Source organism: Odocoileus virginianus, chromosome 30 (genome assembly GCF_023699985.2).
Source record: "Odocoileus virginianus isolate 20LAN1187 ecotype Illinois chromosome 30, Ovbor_1.2, whole genome shotgun sequence".
In the NCBI taxonomy this organism is placed as follows: Eukaryota; Metazoa; Chordata; class Mammalia; order Artiodactyla; family Cervidae; genus Odocoileus; species Odocoileus virginianus.
In genome coordinates, this window is record NC_069703.1 from 41587358 (window position 1) to 41606892 (window position 19535).

General features: G+C 50.2%; 2 protein-coding genes across 3 annotated transcripts in view; one reads left to right on the forward strand and one right to left on the reverse strand.

Annotated features, from left to right (window-relative positions):
* The window catches only part of ZCCHC17 (zinc finger CCHC-type containing 17), a 47833-nt gene extending 42287 nt beyond the window's left edge, over positions 1-5546 (forward strand). For both annotated transcript variants that reach the window (XM_020882765.2, XM_070459073.1), the window contains one exon: positions 4657-5546. In XM_020882765.2, coding sequence (XP_020738424.2) covers positions 4657-4818 — 162 coding nt within the window. In that variant the 3' untranslated portion in view covers positions 4819-5546. The remainder of the gene's footprint in view (positions 1-4656) is intronic.
* Positions 5547-6256: 710 nt separating this feature from the next.
* Positions 6257-14391, reverse strand: FABP3 (fatty acid binding protein 3). The gene is made up of 4 exons (XM_020882766.2): positions 13570-14391; positions 9895-10067; positions 7901-8002; positions 6257-6543 (listed from the first exon to the last, which is right to left on the reverse strand). Exons 1-4 carry the CDS (start codon positions 13640-13642, stop codon positions 6490-6492), a joined length of 402 nt encoding a protein of 133 aa, XP_020738425.2. The 5' UTR covers positions 13643-14391; the 3' UTR covers positions 6257-6489.
* Between the last annotated feature and the right edge of the window lie 5144 nt (positions 14392-19535).

The following is a 19535-nucleotide window of genomic DNA, read 5'->3' on the forward strand; positions in this document are numbered from 1 at the left end:
ATCTTAATTAGTGTTTCTCCTTGATTAGTGTGTACCTTGAAGGCTTCTGATCCCTGATTTCTAACATCATTCAAGTATTACAAGAGATAAATTAGTAGATATTCCTGGCTTATAGAAGGTACTCAACAAATATTTGTTGAATGAATGTACTGTATGGTTATAGGGAGTTATTCTTTCCCTTGTTTGACGAAGTTAGCTCAGGTTTGGAAGAATGGCGCCCGTCACTACTACTGAGCTACTAAATGTGTTTACTTTGCATCTGCTACTATGGTTTTAGAAGGTACTCTGTTTGTCTGAATTATATTAAAAATCTGTGTGTTCTTATCTCCTAAGCAACATTGTATGTAACTATGGCTTTCTAAAATGCTTTGTAGGTAGTAAAGTTCAGTAAATATTTGTGAGTTGATTAATAAGCCTTTTCCTTCCTGTCTTACCCTTTCCAGCTTTGATAAAGTGGGGCTTATAGGCAAATTCTTAACCAGGAATCACCTTCCATCCTACCTTACAGAAATTCACCCTGGAGAAGCAGTTTGAGAATCAGATTTTCTCTTGAGAATCAGTCATTTCTCAAGAATAAGAGAATAAATAACCAGTGCTTTCTCAAGAATAGTTCTTAAGAATAAATTGAAAAAGACTTCCCTGGTGGCACGGTGGATAGGAATCGGCCTGCCAGTGCAGGGGACATGGGTTTGATCCCTGGTCCCAGAAGGTTCCACATGCTGTGGGCAGCTAAGCCAAGGTGCCACATCTACTGAGCCTGCTCTCTAGAGCCTGCAAGCTGCAACTACGGGAGCCCACACACTCTAGGGCCCACAGACCACAACTAATGAGGCTCTGTGCTGCAACCACTAACGCCTGTGTGCCTAGAGCCTGTGCTTGGCAACAGGAGAAGCCTGCGCACCGCAACAAAGAGCAGATCCTGTTCATTGCAACTTGAGAAAGCCTGTGTGCAGGAACGAAGACCTGGTGCAACCAAAAAAAAAAAAAAAGAATAATATGCTTGCTTGCTTGATTTCTGGCTAATCAGTGCTTTTGGGTTAAAAAATGCTAATTTAGGTGCTGCCTTTAATATACACGGAGCTATAAAGAACACCTGATTTGCTCAGTCGTGTCTGACTTTTTGCAACCTCATGGACTGTAGCATCCTAGGCTCTTCTGTCCATGGGATTCTCCAGGCAAGAATACTAGAATGGGTTGCCATTTCCTCTTTCAGGGGATCCTCCCAATCCAGGGATCGAACCCGTGTCTCCAACATCTCCTGCGTTGGTAGGCAGATTTTTTACCACTGAGTCAGCTGGGAAGCCATGTGAAGAACATCTGATTTGGGGCCCAGCCTGAGTTGAATCCAGGTTCTACCACTTGGGCAAGGCACTGTATCTCAGTAAGCCTTTCTGAAGTTAGAATTTTCTTTCCTAAAAATATAGAGATGATTATACCCACTTAATAGGTTTGTTGTGAAGGTCATGAGGTACGTACGCTAAGTGCCCAGCCCAATATCTAGAAAACTAGGTACTCAATAAGTGTTACCTGCTGTTATTTCCCCTTTCTCAGTTTTTGTTTTTATCTCACACTAGGTTACTGCTATCCTTTTTCAGAACTGTAGAGAACGTGGATGGACTAACTGCTGTAGCACAGGGTGTGTGCCTTTCTGAGAGTGGTTCTGAGCATTGCCTTCTTTCCCTGTCCTTCTGGCCTGTCTGCCATGAGCTCACACCCCTGGTTCACTACCCTTTGTCTTATGCTCCTCTTTCCCATTGAATGCAGTTGAGGGACCAGAGGCTAGTTTTACCCTGACTTTCCATCTTCGTCTCTACCCCAACTCCCAACTTTTCTCTTGAACTACAACATATGAAGTAAGTTTTGTTCTCCAGCTGAAGATTAGACACACAGTGAAAATGGTGCCAGCCTGCTGGAGGACTAGATTTTCTTTGTTCAGAGTGCAAAAGAGCCTCTATGTCAAGACTGAGGTCGAGAAGACCATCTCCCTGAGTCCTCCTTGCTAGCTAGAGGCCACATTCTAGTATGCCAGGGTTCTCTAGTGATTTGTTCTCTTTCCTCCTTTTGCGCATTCATCATTGAGAGAAAGCAAAGTACAAATAATGCTAAACTCTGGATTAGAAAGTTTAATGTTCTTGTCTTTGCTGTGTGTGCTGTGCCTAGTTGCTCAGTCATGTCCAACTCTTTGCGACCCCATAGACTGCAGCTTGCCAGACTCCTCCGTCCATGGGGATTCTCCAGGCAAGAATACTGGAGTGAGTTGCCATGCCCTCCTCCAGAGGATCTTTCCAACCCAGGGATCAAACCCAGGTCTGCAGCATTGCAGGCAGATTGTTTACTGTCTGAGCCACCAGGGAAGCCCAGGAATACTGGAGTGAGTCGCCTATCCCTTCTCCAGGGGATCTTCCCGACCCAGGAATCGAACCAGAGTCTCCTGCACTGCAGGCAGATTCTTTACCAACTGAGCTACAAGGGAAGCCCTGTTCTTGTCTTTGGTGTAGCTCAATTCACTTCTTTCAGTTGTTTTTACCTCTGTAAAATGGCAATAATAATTCCTGAATTTTGACCTTACCAGATTAATATTACTAGATATGAGATGTGGAAAGCTAGGTAAACTAAAGTGCTATTTGGTTGTAAAGTAGCATTATTACTCTCCTTTCTTATTTATTTATCCAGGGTGGGCCAGGCTTGGGGGAGTTGGTGCCAGACTCTGCACTTGCTTATTTACTTTTCCAGGACTCTGTCCTACCTGAGGGGCAGAAACTGACAAGGCTGCCAAGCCTATATAGCCTGTGATTGGCGTCCATGATCTTGCCATCCAGGAGATTGCAACACCATAAGCCAAACCATGGATCTGCTGACTCTCAGCTTCTCCCAGCCACGGTTCCTACAGCTTGGTAACATGGTAACAGCTTGGTAACAGGGCCTGGCAAACTTCCCCTCTCTCTGCTCCACTGGAGACTCCAAGAAAGAATTTTAAACCAAAATTTTCTCTCAGAACTTTGACTTATCTGCTATAGATACTTGGCCAGACTGTCAGAACATCCTGGGAATTCTCTGAGAGAATAGTATGATACTTCTGGCTATCACTGAGTACTTACTGTGTGTCAGAAGCTATAGTTAATGACTGTTCTTACCATGTTTAATCCTCGTAGCATCTTTTGAAGTGGGCATTTATTATTTTTAGCTTACTGAAAAGAAAACTTAAGTTCAAAAAAGTTAAGTATTTTGTTCTAAGTCACATAGTAAGTGGCAGAGTTGAAATCTGAACCTAATTCTGTCTTGTTCCAAAATTGTTGTTCTGACCACCATTTACCATGAGGCCTCCCATCACTGTACAGGAAGAGGGCCATGTGCTACAGACAAAAATTCAGATTTCCAGTCAAATGATCTATATGCAGATCCCAGCCCTGCCTGTCTGATCAGGGGCAAGTGGTTTTCAGCTTCTCCAGCCACAGATGTTGTCTCTTTAAATCTTCATCATAGCCGTGTGACATAGGTGCTGGTCTTATCTCTGTTTTGCATTTGAGGGAACTAGGCCACAGTGAGGTAAAATGATTTGCCCAAGGTTACATAAGAGTAGTGTAAGTGGCAAAGCCAGAACTCAAGTCTGGGTCTAACACCTGGTTCTGTGTTTGGTCCACTGTTTGCTCACAGCCAGCTCCCGAGACCCGGTCTCTCAGGTAGACTTCACAGCTCTCAGGATGCTGACTGGAAGCCTGGGGGAGGAGGTGCAGCCTTGTCCTCTTCTGCTGTCTTTCTTCCTCCCATAATCTCTTCTTCTTAGAAACCTTACCAAGGCAACATACACATCTGCAATCCAAGGAAAAGTTTATGCAATGCTTAAAAATTGCTCTGAGTACCCTACAGAAGCCCACGGGTCTGTGTCTCATTCTTTGTGTGCATTTGTGCTGTTAATTTGGCAGCATGGTGGGGTGGGTGGAGTGTAGAGAAAGTTATGTATCAGTTTACTCTTGTTAAGGTTGGTTGTGAAAGTTAGAGATGATAAATATTCAAGGACAGCAGGTAGGGCCTTATTAGTTGATGGCGGTTATTTCCCCGGGCAGCTGGGTCTGATAGAAACCAGTCTGGGAGTCAGGAGTTCTCAATCTATTATTCTCTTATTCTCGGCCATGTGAGGTACTGTCTCTTGAGAGACTAGGTGATCTCTAAGGACTTGACTTTCAGCATTAATATAGTGTGCTTTTTAAAAGTGAAAGTAGTAAATGCTTATTTTAAAAAAATGGAAAAGGACAGTGAAGGGCCCCAGCTTCCCTGTATTCAGTTCATTCCTGAGCTAACACTTGTTGCCTGTTTGTGTCCTTTTCACTGTTTTCTGTGATTTTAAGTATATTCAAGTATGTTAAATATGTGTATTATAATTTACTGTGCAAAATATTATAATTTATATATGTAAATGTATATTACATATGTATGTATATATGTTATATACCTTGGCATTTAGAATACATACTGCATTATGACTTGATCCTTTTCCATTTGTTTTGAGCACTTTTTCTTGTTAGTACTTAAAGATGTAGTTTATTTTATTATAAATGTTTTCTAATTTATTGTTATCCCCTAATGATTACATGCCATGTTTTTTTAAAGCAAATACACATAATGTTGACTTGTTAATTTTTTTTTTTTTTTTTTCAGGAAAAGAAGAAAAAGAAACATAGAGACAGGAAGTCATCTGACTCTGACAGCTCAGACTCTGAGAGTGATACAGGCAAGAGGGCAAGGCACACGTCAAAGGACAGCAAGGCAGCAAAGAAGAAGAAAAAGAAGAAGAAGCACAAGAAGAAGCACAAGGAGTGAGAGTGGAGAGTAGAGAGGGTGGTTGAGAGAAGGAATCCGGAGCCTGTGCTTTGAAGCTCTGGCTCCTAGAAAGACCCAGTGTGAGAATACGGCCTCCCACCCTCTTCTCTCCCATGGGAGATGGCGTCCCCTTGTGCCACAGGCAAGTCTGGGAGTTAGGTATCAAAAGCATCTGCCTGAATGAGTTGTTTCCTTATCACTCTTGGTCCCTTTGCAAGTGACCCCTGCAGCTCACCCATTCATTCACCCAACTTCATTCAGCAGGAGGTCGTATTACCCTCTCCAGCTGCCACTGCCAGAGCCATCCAGGCTAGAGCCACAGGAGCTGCTGTGGGGGTGAGTCTGGCTATAGTTGAACAGTGATTGGCCCCTCCCTATTGGCCTGCCTGCCCTGGCCTGATTGGTGGATGGTCTCTGTTACATCCAGCACACGGGCAGAGGGAGATTGGCAGTACGAGGGAGAACACGGTAAGAAGCGGTGCTCACTTTTTCCATCCCCCAACATGATTCTGCTGTGTTAGAAGTGACAGCCAGTGGTCACAGCCAGAAAAACATTGTTTGCAGTGACTTAGCTTGTTTGTGACATTCCGCCAGACCACTGAACCAGACGGCTCAAGCCGAAATCATTGCTTTACTTTGTCTTTACTACAGCGTGAGTCAGTTGGTCCCATTTCAGGTTTCTGTTTAAATTCCTGGTACTAAATGGAAGTGTGTCTGGTTTTAAACTTGCTGAGAGTCCTTTTTAGTGTAATCCTTCTTCCTGTAAACTTAAAAGTTCCTGTAGACTTAAAAGTCACTGAGGCTGCATTAGGGGACAGGAAAACATTTAATATGTCACTTTAGACCTTGGAGAGTGGCCCAGCTAAGGTACAGAGCCAGAGGCACTAGCAGGTCACAGCCTTCTTAGGAGATCACTTATAAGCCCTCACTTCTGTAATGATCAGATGACCTCTCCCCCAGGGCTGATTGGAGAACCAGTAAGAATTTGTAACCATGAGTCATGGCCTGGCACATATGCAGAAGCTCAGCAGTCATCTTGGCCAGTGGGCATTTTCTCCCACCACCACTGGCACAAGCCTGGATCTTGTGTTCTGAAGAGAGACCACAACATTCCACAGAGGAGCAACTGTCCAGACCCCCGGCATTCAGTACAGGGGGGCCAGGGGTGATGGTTCAGAAGTCCTGTCACTGAGCAATTAGTCCAGGTTGGACTAGCTCATTTGGACTTGGGGGGTGGGGGGCACTGTGAAGGCAGGGTGTAGGTACAGCTGTTTTATTTTTTGTACGTGTGAGGTGATCAACTGTCACTGTCCCTGAGGCTGTCCATTCAGTCTCTCATCCGATACCGCTTCCTGAGTAGCAGTCTTTTCTGCCTACTCTCTGACACACACAGAAACTGAGACTCCCAGAATCATGTCACCAAAGGCGGAAAGGCAACTGGGTGGCCTTGGCTCTGCTTTATTGACCTCAGAGCACCCTTTGGATGCAGTTAAAAAAACAGACACAATGAGAACGGAACTGGATCCAGGCTGGTGCCACCTGACCCCAGGAGAATTTCCCCAGTCAAGGTGGATTTATACAAAATGCCAGAGGAGAAAAATGAGGCAGTCTGGTGCCGAGTCCAGGAGCAGCCAACTGGCGGAACAGCAGTCAGTGGAGGGAGAGGGCAGGTCATGCCTCTTTCTCGTAAGTACGAGTGCAAACTGCACTGCCATGGGTGAGTGTCTGGAAGAAAGACAGTCAGATTAGGGCAAGGGTGTGGGCATGGAAGGTACTGGGAACACTCCATTCTGATGGGGAGAGCCCGCTGCTGCTGTATTAATAATTTTCATTTATTGCCTACCTACTTATACGCCAGGTACTTGACAGATAGGGAATCCACCCAAGTCTTTAAGTTAGGTATTGTAATTCTTCTTGCAGAGATTTGGGAAAATGAGCTTTCAGGGAGGAGGCAACTTCAAGATCCCAGAGTGTTTCTCTTTCCCTTGTACCATTCCTTTCCATCCTTAGTGCCTAAGAAGGTGCCTACACATAGTAGATGAAAAGGTGAATAAAAATGTCCAGAGACTCTTGGGAAAGGACTATCTTAGGCCACCTATTCTCCATTCTTTCCCAAACTTGGGGTGGTGCTAGGGCCAGAGGCCAGAGCCCCCATCATCCTGCCTGGCATCATACAGCCAGGCCCATGGTTTTACCATCGCCTGATTGCCCAGAGAGTATTTGGTCCTGTATATCACATTCCCAGCAGAGCCAGGTACCTCACTCTAAACTGCAGGGACCCCTGCCCTGTGTGAGTGCAAGAATGTAGTGAGCAGGTTACACTGACCCAAGAAGGTCTGCAATGAAGATGCTGAGGCGAAAACCTGAGACCCTACAGAATAAGGAGGCAGAGACCACAAGTGGCTGCTGTCTCTACCCTTGGGGGGTGTTCAGTCAAGGCTACATTCTTTGAGTGAGGTCCTTAGACAGATCTGACAGCCTGGTTGTTGCTTTCAACCCAGGCCTCAGTCAGGTACTTGGAATAGGCCGGGCATGGAAAGCAGTGAGAGGAGGTGAGTGAGCCTGGAATGAAGTAGAAAGGACTGTGCTGTCGGGGCCCAACCCATCACCAGCCTGTCCCTGCCCAAAGGGTTAGGAGAGGGGAGCCTCTCCTACAGGGCTGGAATCACATTTGGCCATGCTTTCTACCTCTCCCTGGGCAAGGCAGTGGGCCCGTGCAGAGGATGAAACGAAGGCTGTGGAGTGTGCCTACTGCAGTCCTCCCACACCAGCAAGGCTTTGTGCTCTGCAACCACTCTCTCCTTCAGACTTCCCAGCAGTCCTACAAGGTTGTCGTTATTAGAACCCACTTTACAGTTGGACTTCGAGAAGGCGACTTGTCCAAAATCATGTACCCTATAAGCTGAGATTTACGCAGAGGCATGTACAAGCCCAAAGCCACGGTATTACGAGCCCTAATACCACCCAGGCCTGCCTCCACCCTCCATTGGTCACAGGGCATGACCTTGGCTTTGCAAAACAGGCTTGGCTGAAGGGACAGTAGAAACCAATTGGGTAAGGCTTCAAAGTTAATCCATCTTACCAGAATGAGTTTCCCATCAACTATTTCCCGCACAAGTGATGTCTCTTGTTCATTCCACTTTTGCACGTGGACAAGTTTGCCGCCATCCAGCGTCACGATCGACTGTGGAAAGAGGGTGGAGGCCTGAGCTGAGATCTGAGCTGGGACTGAGGGGCAGGAAGAGGTCTGGTCACCGGGGCCACAAGGGACTTAGCCTCTAACCCGAACTATTGATGGTGTGAGAGCCAGAGCTCAGCCAGCCCACCTCCAGCCTAGTCCCATGAGCCACCTAGCTCACCACTGCTGCTTGGCTGGAAGAGGGGCCTTCAGCTGCTGGGCAAGAAGGGAGAAGCAGGCAATACAGTGAAGTCAGTCTGGCTCTGAGAAGTACCACCAGCCTTCAAGATGGGCACTTATCCCATACCCTGGGTGATGCCCACAGCCCCAGTCCCTCCAAGATACAGGAGGCGGGTACCAGCCTAATCCCTGGGAAAGACCGGTGAGGAGGAATAATCCTGAGACTCCCTGATGGTGATCACACATAGTGTCTAAAAGAACCTTGGAGATGCGAGGTATTGGAAAATGAAGACTGTCCTGTCCATATTCCTATGCTCCTTGGTCCATATCTTGTGACCTCTCCCCTCCAGCTAAGTAAGCATCAACTGCCAGGTCCTGGGACTGGGTCCCTTGGGGTGTTCCACAGCCTTGGTCAAATGTCCACTTTGTCTTCTGGGTGCTGCCAGCCTACATCAGCTGGCTCTCATCTGGCAACTTTTCCCAGGTCTCTCTAGAAATTTGGGGGCTTTAAGGCAGACTGGGGGACCCTGACTGGCCAGCAGATCTAAAGAGGCTGCGTGTATGTGGTTGGGGCTTGAGGGGTGGTAGACGTGCACCCTTACCACCACCTTCCTCCTCATTCCCATACCTCTAGTTTTTGGTCCATTCAGAGCAAGTTACTTTTAGCCGAGGCATCCCAGAGAACTACTATTGGGTTTAATTGGGGTTCTTGCCCTTCAAGAAGATAGGCTAGCTCAAGGAGGTGAAGGTATATGGTAGGGTTAGCACTTCTCTCCAAGGTGGCCTGTGATTTTGGGGTACCATCCCCTCTATGCTGCCAGCTTCCTATGTGATCCTGGGCTGGGCTCCAGCTTCCTCCACAGGGAGGATACTAGACCCTCTCCTGTCCTCGGGGGCAGCTGTGAGGAAGAAGAGATAGGGTCTAGTGGAAAGGTACTGCTAGAGGAACACGATGTCAAGGGCAAAACCCCTTTGTTTTCTCTCTCCCATGCCTGGCTCGGGCTGGGAGGCCTGAGGCAAGCAGCCAAGACAGCCACCTGCAGACAAGCTGCCAAGACAAGTCCTGAGACTGGAGGTGGATGCCCTCTCCCTCCCTCGAGGGAGAGGGGTGGAGGCTTGGCGAGAAGATCCTACACACACACCAAAGACAGTGCTCCATCCAGAAGATAACTTTTCTTCCTTGTAGGCTGGCAGCACTGGAAATGGTTTCTCAGGGTCACTGACCAAGTCTAGGAGGCGGAGGCTGAAGAAGCATCTGAGTAGGTCTCCACCTCTTGTCCTCGGCTGTCTCCTTGGCTCCTGGCAGCCAGGATCACCTGTTCAGTTGAGGACCCTGACTTCTGGGCATTGTTCCTAAAGTACTTGAGGTCACAGCCATGTCCACATAACTTCCCCGCCATCTATGGAAGGGGAAGGAATGCCAGAGCCGTTGCAGTCCATGTGCAAGGTCACCCAGCTGGAGCTAGTGTAGACGCTGAGGTCAGAATATCCTGGCTCTGTGCAATCCAGTCCCACAGGCAACAGGTAGATGCTTCCCAAGAAGAGAGGGAAGAGAACAGGAGGACAGGACTCACATTTCTTTAACACTTGGGACATCCCAGCACTCCACAGGCCAGCTTCAATCCCCACAACAGCCCACCCCTCAAGGTGCAACAATAGGGTGCCGCCCTATTCCCCTTCAGGGCCTTCCACCCCCCATGGCCCCTTCCTCAACTCACCTTGACCTTCCTGTCATCTGCTGTGGTCTCATCGAACTCGACTCCCAGCTTGAAGCTGATCTCTGTGTTCTTGAAGGTGCTTTGTGTTTTTATGATGACTGTGTCCCCATTCACTTCGATGATTGTGGTAGGCTTGGTCATATTGGCCACCTGCCTGGTAGCAAAACCGACCCCTGAGGCAGAGGAAAGGGTGTGAGCATGAGCTGGAGTGAGAGGCCAGGTACAAGGGGCCCAGTGACCAACTCTTAGACCAGAATGTGGGGAAGGGAGAAGAGGCGGGTGAGAACTTTCAAAAGGCGTTGCGTGGCTGTTTTGTAATTCAGTTTTTCCCGTTAGCTCTGTGCAGTAAAGAGACATTGCTGATTCCACGAGACATGAGAAACTTAACGGACAAGCGTGCCTCACAGCAAGTCAGTGGCAGAGCTGAGAGCAGAATAAGCTACCATTAAGTGCCTCCTGTGTGGTAAAAACCACACGTGTTAAGTCTCATTCAGTCCTTCCAGTCTCCCTGCAGGACTGATGCTAGTATCTCTACAGATGCAAAAACTGAGAGTGAGTTGAAGCCCAGGGTCACAAATCTGGAATTCAAATCTAGAATGTTCGACTGCAGAGCTCACTTTACTGCTCAGCTAAAAAGGCTGGAGCCCAAGGCTCTGGTCCAGGGCACTTGAGCAGCTTTCCAAGCACAGGCTGAGGGAGAAAGGAAAGAAATGTGGACTTTGCCTTCTGGGACCTATGGACAAGGGTTTTCCACTTCTGAAAGCTTTTGCTCTGAGATGCACTGGTGCTCATCCCCCATAAATGATAACAAAGACATTTTCAAAACCTCTTCATGATCTAGGAGGTAGGCAAGAGGGAGTGTTGGTCTCAGTGTGCAGTTTTAGGAGAGGCCTGAAGTGGTAGGCAGTCAGACCTCCAGTCCAGGTCTCCTGTGGGGACTCCCCTCGGCCTCAGCAAGGCTTCCCCAATGCTGCAGAGAGCATGGAACAAAGAGCCCTGCAGGTCGTGGTTTCCCTGGTATCTGGCCTTTTGCCTCCAACTTCCCCTTCCAACGGTCTCTGCTGAGCTGTTCTCCAAGAGCAGAGGCTTTGGTGAGGTGGTGGGTGGAAAGTCCCTGGATGTGCCTGGCTACATGGGTGGTTTTACTTAATGTTTATAAGAGCCCTGAACAGTTGGCTTTATTATCCCTAATTTACAAACAAGGCTTTGAGAGTGAAGTGACTTGTCCAAAGTGAAAGGATCAGTGGTTTATCTAAATTTGAATTTAGCCTCCAAAACTGTTCACTATTCCTCCTGGGCCATCCTGTTTCCCAGCATGCACTTCATCCAGGTCCTGAGGCCGCCAAGTGTGCCTGAGATCACTGACACTTAACTAGGCTGGGCCTCTTCGTCCTCTGAGAACTTTTGGTTTAACATAAGAGGGGCTCAGGCACCCTTTGCAGCTGTGCTGCTGCTGGCCCACCCTGCCTGGCCACTGAGGGATCTGGCCTTGCCCCCTGTTATCAGGGGCTTCCCAGGTGGCACATGGTAAACAATTTGCCTGCTAATGCAGAAGGTACAAGAGATGCAGGTTCAATCCCTGGGTCAGGAAGATCCCCTGAAAAACGAAAGAGCAACCCACCCCAGTATTCTTGCCTGGAAAATCCCAAGAACAGAGGAGTCTGGTGGGCTACAGTCCATGGGGTCACAGAGTCGGACACGACTGATCACGCACCTGTTATCAGAGTGAGTCAGGCTAATCCCACTCCCCAGCACAGAGCAGGACCTTGTCACTGCGCAAGGAGCTCTGTTTACTTAGGACCTACCCAGAGGTGTGGAGTGTTTGAGGAAGGAAGTCACTGTGGAGTCAGTGAGGGACTGAGCTAAGAACAAGTTACAGAATTAGGAGACTCGGGAAGAGATGGATTCTACTTAGAAATGAAGCTGAAGCTATTTACTGAGAGCTGAGGGGGGGTCTTCTCTCCCCTACGGCTTCTCATTTTTTCTATCTGTACAACAAACAGGCTGGGTGAATTCTTAGACCTAACCCAAGTTGGGACAAAATAAGAGATCAAGGGTGGTAAGGATGGTGCGACTCACTTCAGGGACCTAGGTCTTCAGTTCTAATGTCTGCTGGGAGAGACTTAGGGGGATTGGGGGTGTGGAGCTAGCTCTGGGCATCCCATCTTCCCTAACAACGGCCCTGGGCCTCCTACTTCTCCAAGAATTATTGCCTTCCTGGAGTCATTGGGCATAGTGCTTAGCATAGAGGGGCAGTTGAGCACTTTGGCCTCAAAAGTCCATACTTGTGGTCCTTATTTCAGGGGTCAGGAACAGGTGGGAAGTGCCTGGGGTCAAGCCCCCACCCCCTCCCTCCTTGGTTAACTACTATAATCCAGCAGTCCCCTGGGAGGAAGGTGTAGAACCTAGCTCAACCATGAACATTCCAGTTTTCCCCATCCCAGCTTGGGGAACTGGGATAATCTCATAGCTGGAGATTCCAGAGAAGTGATATGATCTTCTCCCTCTAGCTCATATCAGAAGGGGAAGGGCTGAGGTCATTGATGGATTAAGCAGTTCTTACTACTCCCACCCCCAGGGCCTATAGTGGGAACTGCTCTGAGTTTAGTTAGGATTTAGAAATCTAGGTATTCACATCAGCTCTGTGGAATTGATTTGACAAGTCTCTACTCTTTCTGGTTCTTGGCTTCTCCATCTGTTTGAACCAAGGCACAGGGACCTCTGGAGTCCTTCTCTGCAAGATTCTTTGAATCTTCATTATCCTCCATCCTGGCACCACACCCTCCTAGGCCAAAGACCCTCCCTGCCATTACTAGGTCTTGGCTTTGCTCCAGGCCTTTTTGCTGCACCCCCTAACCAGATACTTCCCCAATGAGCAGTTATCCTTGGGCTGCAGCTGGTGATGGGGCTTCTTGCCCTACCCTACCACTAGGCTGGTTGGTGAGAAAGAGGGCAACCTCCAGCAACAATCTACCCTAACTAACCCAACACAGAGGAGCAGGGGTTCTTGCTAACTCTGCAGGCCCATCTAACCTCCTCCTCAAAGCCTGTTCACAGCTGTTCCCCCTTCCATCTTTCTCCTGGGGACAACCTACTTAGGACACTTCCCGTCCATTCTATTCCCATTCACGGTTCAGTTTCCAGTTCCTAAACTGCCCATGCTTCTTTTCTTTTTCTTCCTCACCTTTAATCAGTGCTCCTCTTTTACCCACACCCCTACCTCCAGATCATAAGCCCTACTTCCTCGAAAGTGCCTCCCTGCCCCCCAACATCAACCGACACAGCTGCCCCCTGGCGCCTCCTTGCCTGCGAATTTCTCTGACCAAATTCAGACCCTTAAAGTCCCCTCCCAGAATTCCCCGGCGATCCAGGGGTTGGGACTCCGCGCTTCCACTGCAGCGGGGCAACCGTTCATCCTGGATTGGGGAACCAAGATCCTACATGCGCCTCGGGAAAGCAAAAAAATTTTAAAAAGCCCCCTCGCAACAGGCCTCGCATGCCCTAGCCCAGGCTCCCACCTTCTCTGCGTCCCCTGGCTCCCCAACGTTGACCAGGAGGGATGCAGCTGGCGTGCAAGATCTAGCCAGGGCTAGAGAACTGCTCCGACCGGGCACGCGGCCATCCCCTCCCTAACACAGCATCCATCCCAAGCCCAGCATCCCGAGCCGTCCTCACCGAGTGACTTCATGTAGTCATCGAAATTCTTGCTGTCCACTAACTTCCAGGTACCCACGAAGGCGTCCACCATGGTGAAGCTGGGCTAGGTTGCGAAAGAGACGACAGAGAACGCGCGCAAGGACTCTGGGACCAGCAGCTCCCAGCCCGCGCTGCCGCTTTAAAAGGCCCGTGTGTCACGTGACGGGGGCGTGGCCCACACCCCCGCGCCCGAAATAGAGCCCCAAGCGGGCCCTCTCTCGCCGGGGGCTGGTCGCCCATCCCCCAGTGCTCCGAGAGGCGAAGGGGCTGCCGGTGTCACCCAGCTTGCCTACGTCAGCGCGGGTCCGGAGGTCCGAGTCCCTGCCCCGGGCTGGTAAGCCCTGCTCCCTTCCCTGACCTCAAGGCGGCTCTTCGGAATCTGAGAAGGAAGCAGTTGGGGGCACGGTGCCCGCGAGCTGGGGCGCAGGCCACCGACATCTGTCCCCTGGTCCCTCCCAGAGCTTGGGGTCAGAACAGAGATGAGAGACCAGAGGAGAAAGGAAACTCGCCTTTGGGCATGATGCCCACGCCGGGAAAGCACTGGCCGACTCTTCGCGGCGCAGGCATCATCCCGATCTTCATTTTACCGTTGAGGGGAGCCAAGACTCAGCGTGGGGCTGACAAGTTCGCAGGAAATAAGGAGACGGTGAGTGGGGAGTCCAGATGGCGAGCCTGGTCTAGCTGGTCCGAGACCCCGCGCTCTCCCACCGCTCCCCACTCTGCCCGATGGCGGGGAGAGGCACCGGGGGCAGCGTGTGTCCTTCGCCCGCTCCCGGCAAAAGCGTGACCCTGACCGTCGTGCCTCGTCTGCCCCACACGTGCTCGCCCCTCCCTGCGGAATGTCTACCGCGCGCCTTTCCGCCCAGCCGTCCAGCTCCCACCTCCGCCCTGCCGGTGCGCCAGGCTTTTCTGACCTCTGCGCACAGCTCCCAGCCTTTGCTCCCGTCGGTCGGCCGTTGCCTCCTCGCCCTTCTTCCGAAATTCCGTCCTTCCAGCCGGCTTTTCAAGGCTCAAGGACAGCTCCGTTCTGCCTGACTGCCGCTGGCCCCCAGCTGCCGTCCTTTCTCTGACCTTCCACCGGCAAGCAGCCTTCCACAGGCAGCCTGCACTTTCAGAGACTGGCATTCATCTACCTTGTTTGACATTACAGTTTCCAAAGCACTTTTAATAATAAGATCCACCTTGTGTTGCTGTTTATTGCATGTTGGGGGCTTTAAGTGCATTGTCTTATTGAACTTTTAAAACCAAGTTCCTGAAGTAGGTGTTATTATTATCCCTTTTACAAAGGAGCAGACTTGAGGTTTAGAGGAATCCTTTCATTTTTTAATCCAACGGTTATTAAAGCACCTACTTTGTGCCAGGCCCTGGGCTAGGCTCTGGAGAGACAACTGGGAACATGACACGCACTTACGAAGGAAAACGCAAAACAGAAGGGGATGGTGCCCAACTGCACTTGAACCAGCAGAAATCTGCAGGGTGGGGCCCAGGAGCCCTGGGATCCCTCTAGCTCGGCCACACACGTACAGTGTGGCGGGGCACCTCCCTGGACCTCTGCTTCTCTATGTGGAAGTGGAGAACATCTGCCTCTCTTCCCCTAACGTTCTGGGAAGCAGGCCAGGGAGGAAGAGCCCTTTCTCCCCCAAGTTCTTGGTTCTGCTGGACAGGTCCACTTGCCAGAACTGAGCAGGCCTATTTCTGCCAAAGCTGCAGGGACAGGCCTCAGGGCTGGGCACCGAGCCCCAGTGACCTCACTGCCGGAGCAGGTGCAGGAGGAGAAGGGGATCGAGCTGGTTTCTAACCCAAGGTCACAACCTTTAGACACAGGGCTGCCTCCTCTCTCAGACACAGAGTGGCCGGAGAGCCAGGGGCCAGAGCGCTCTCCCTACATGGTCTTTATAAAGCAGTGCTGACAGCTGGGGCTGGGTGAGCAGCTGCTGGCAGAGAAATCTGGGTTCCAGTTCTGATTCCAGTGGGTGCTGCCTATGTGGATGTGGGCAATTCACTTAAGCCACGCTGAGTCTCAGCTTCCTCTCAAAATGGGGGAAATGACAGTATTTACCACACAGAGGTGTTGGAGGCTCTTAAATACATTTAAAATGCTAAGCAGGGTAGACTGAATCAGTGTTCAATGCTGCTGCTGTTATTATCATTATAGGATAATTATTATTATCTCCATGGTTAATTCTGGACTCCTGAGACCTGCTCTCAGCTCTGCTCCTGACCTGCCGGGCCACACAAGGCAGATTGCTTTGCTTCTCTGATCCTCAGTTTTCTTATTTATGAGACAGGATTAGAAACTGCTGTAGCTGTGAGGAGGGGGCTCTAGAGATCTTCAGAAGTCTTTTGCATCCTCTCGTGGGCCCTGTCTAAGCTGTGCTTTGAGAAACTCTAGACAAACCCCAGACCCATTATTCTTGCAGTTCTACCCCATCTTTGCCCGCCCAGCACCTGACATGCTCAGACCTGGCTCACTGGAATTGACTCCCAAGCCACACCCTGTCTCCTTCCCACAGGACTTTTATCCTCCCTTCTAGGTATATGCAGCCTTCTTCTTATCCCTCTCATTACCTGCATCCTCCCCACCCTCTTGTGCTCACTACACTGGGGGAAAGCGGGGCAAGGGGAGGGAATGTGTGAGCCCTGTCCCTTTTCCTGTCCCCCCGTTTTGTTGCCCTTGGTAAATCCAGATGTGGATTTAACATCTAGCAGGCAGCAGGGACCAGTCCCTGCCAAGAGCAGCATCACCCCAGCCCTCGCCCTATAGTGATGTCACTGTTCTGTTTCCACAGCAACCACAGGCTGGAAAGATGGAGAAGAGGAGAGATGAGTAACCAGGAGAGAACCAATGAGATGGGCCGGCAGCGCCGGATGATCCGTGGGGCCATGGGAAGGCGGGCGACGGAGGCCTACTCAGCATCTTCAGCTGTTCCCTGGCCCTCCCTGCCATCTGGACGCCTCCGCTAGGGGATGTGCTGCTGGCATAGGAGAGATGCGAGAGGTAGAGGCCAAAGAAGCTGAGCTCGGAGGCTCTAGTGACCCAGGGACGTGGAGACCCTCCCTTTGCCCCTTCAGGGCCTAAGTCTGTGGATGCTGACCACCCTCAGCCCACCCCCAATAACTGGGAATTTTCCTTTTTGGCTCGTTACGGTGGTGGGGTTCTCTGCCTCTGCCTGCCACTAAATCAAGTCTTAGACAGACTTTCCCTCTGCACTCACATGCCCCTCCCTTGTTGCATGGTCTGTTCAGAAGCAGTATCTTTGGGAAGAGGCCTGGCTCCTAAATCCCAAGCCTGCCACTTACTAGCTAGAGACCTGAACTAGTGCCTTCCCGCTTTTGAATCTCCTTTCTTCCCAAATGGAGGGAGGCCATCTACTTTTCTGAATTGTCATGAGGATGGAAGAAATAACAGATGGTAAGCCTCACACACACTAACAATGAATGGTGACCACACCCCCACACCTTCTTTCGGGGTCTCCTCCCCAGGGCAGTTGACCCAGCAGTGCTCAAGAATAAACCAAGGCTCTTTGAGACCCATAGGAGAGGACCCAAATATATCTATTTCTCCTCATTGATGTCACTGGGGGCCTTCAGATGCTGCAGAGGAGTTTCCTCATCTCTCCCTTTCTGTCTGTCTCTAAATAAATTGAGCATTGCCTGTGCCCAGCACTGTGCTGGGCTCAGTGGGGACCCAGGGGGACAGGAGAGCCACAGCTCTGCACTCCCTGAACTCACAGTGCCGGGGGGACAGCTGCCACGGTGGGAGGAATGGAGTGTTCTTTCTGTCACTGGGAAATCACTTCCTCGTTCCCCTAGAGTTCTAGACACTGTGAGTCTGAGAGAACAAATGATGGCAGAAGACAGAGGTTTACTCAACACTGCTTTGCTTTTGAGAAACTGCTGCCTGTGGCAGAGTGCTCCCTGGAAGGAGAACAATGGCTCTTCTTGTGGGAGGTTGGGTGGGGTGGGGTGGATGGGATGCAGCTCCTGGTGGAGGGCAGTCACTCTTCCTTCTCAGAAACCTGCTGTCCTCCCTGTTGCTGGTAGAATCAGCCCAAACTCTTTTAGCCTTATCTCATTTGTTTCATGAGCATAATTTATTGCTTAAGTGCTGCTCTAGGAGGCATGCCTGGCAGATAGTAGGCATGAATGAATGACTACTGAACACTGAGGGAGTGAGTGTATGAACGCATGAGTGAGTGAGTGAATCTGTTTGCCTCCCCAGCTTTAGGGTCTCAGGAGTGAGACTCGCTTGCATTCCTATCCTGCCCTTGTTATTTACCTACTAACTTTGGCTTAGATCACCGTCTCTCTGGGTCTCTTTCTCCATATGCCTAAAGCAGTCCCCACCCAGCTGACCTCCCAAGGACTCTGGGACGATAAGGTTGGATTGGGAATGCAATTACAAAGGTTAATTATTTCTCTTCTCAGCCTGCTTGGAGAGGCAGGCCCCACAGCCCCCAAGCTGTGGCCCCTACACAGCAGCCTCTCTGCCCTTTTGTGCCTTGAAGGGGCACCATGTTTCTCACTTGCTATCTGCCTGGAATACTCTTCCATCCCAGGCCCTGCTCTTTTTTATTTTATTTCCCAAGTTTTATTTACTTGGGTGCCCCCGGTCTTAGTTGCGGTATACAAAATCTTCAATCTTCATTTTGGCCTGTGGGATCTCTTTTTTAATTTTTATTTTTAAAATTGCGGCATGTGGGATCTAGTTCCCTGACCAGGGATTGAACCCAGGCCCCCTGCAGTGGGAGTGTGGAGTCCTAGCCACTGGGCCACCAAGGAAGTCCCAGGCCCTGTTCTTTTAGTTAATGCCTGTTCACTTTTCAGCTTTTAAGCTTAACTCTCTTTGCCTCTAGGAAGCCCTAAACCTCCCTGTTATAGCACTTATCCTAATTTCATGGGATCCTTTTGCTTCAGAACCTGTCTTCCTATTGAGGCTTTCCAGGTGGCGCTAGTGGTAAAGAACCCACCTGCCAGTGCCAGAGACATCAGAGACTCGGGTTCAATCCCTGGGTCAGGAAGATCCCCTGGAGGAGGGCACGGTAACCCACTCCAGTATTCTTGTCTAGAGAATCCCATGGACACAGAAGTCTGGTGGGACACAGTACATGCAGTCACAAAGAGTCGGACGGGACTGAAGCGATGTGGCATGCACACACACTGTCTTCCTGTTAAACCAGAAACCCTGTGAAGGCTCCCCCTGTGCCCACAGGGCCTGGTGCAGGGATGGGCAAGGCTTTGAAGAGCAGACAAACGAGCTCTCTCGAGCAAAGAAAGCCACTTGTCCTCGTCAGTATTCTCTCTGTTTGAAAAGTCCCCCTCCCACCCCCACCTTGTCGACTGCTCTCAACTTTCTTCCTGCCAAAGTATCCCATCTCCTGTCCTCTTTCTTTTCTCATTCCATTCCTGAGGGCCATTTCCGGTGTAGAGTAGGGCCCCAAGTCCTCTCAGGAGAGAAGTGCCCTTCTGGACACAGGTGTAGCCCAAGTCTCTTTGGGGACAGGCAGGCTCCCAGGAAATAAACCAGATCCCAGACTTGCTCCTTCCCCAGATGAAAATGTGCCTCTGAAAAATTACAGATGATTAAGATTGGATTAAGTAAAATATAATTAGAAAGGTAAACCTAGTGCTTACGAAACAGCACCTCACACCACCCTGAGTTCTGGGTCGTGTCCATGTGCCATGTGACCTGGTGCCAAACAGGTGGTTCAGTGGTCACTCCCTCGAGGGCACTTCATTCAGGAGTAGCTTGCCCAAGATTCTGGGAAGTTTCAGCAGCTCCAGGAGGCCCAGCGAACCTGGCTGGTGCAGACATGTGACTGCTGGATTGTGTTCTTAGGTGAGGAGAGCTGGCAGGCCATGGCAGGGGGCCTGGCAGGGAGTTGCTGTTGGCCTCGGGAGTCTGGGGCCAGGCATGTTCCAGGAAGCAGATACAGAGCCAAGGC

Coding starts and splice junctions, on each gene's coding strand:
- FABP3 (XM_020882766.2), bottom strand. CDS start 13,642: ATGGTGGACGCCTTCGTGGGTACCTGGAAGTTAGTGGACAGCAAGAAT. Junction 8,003..9,894: donor CAGATGACAGGAAGGTCAAG/GTGAGTTGAGGA, acceptor CTCTTTCCACAG/TCGATCGTGACGCTGGATGG. Junction 6,544..7,900: donor TTGATGGGAAACTCATTCTG/GTAAGATGGATT, acceptor TCTTTCTTCCAG/ACACTCACCCATGGCAGTGC.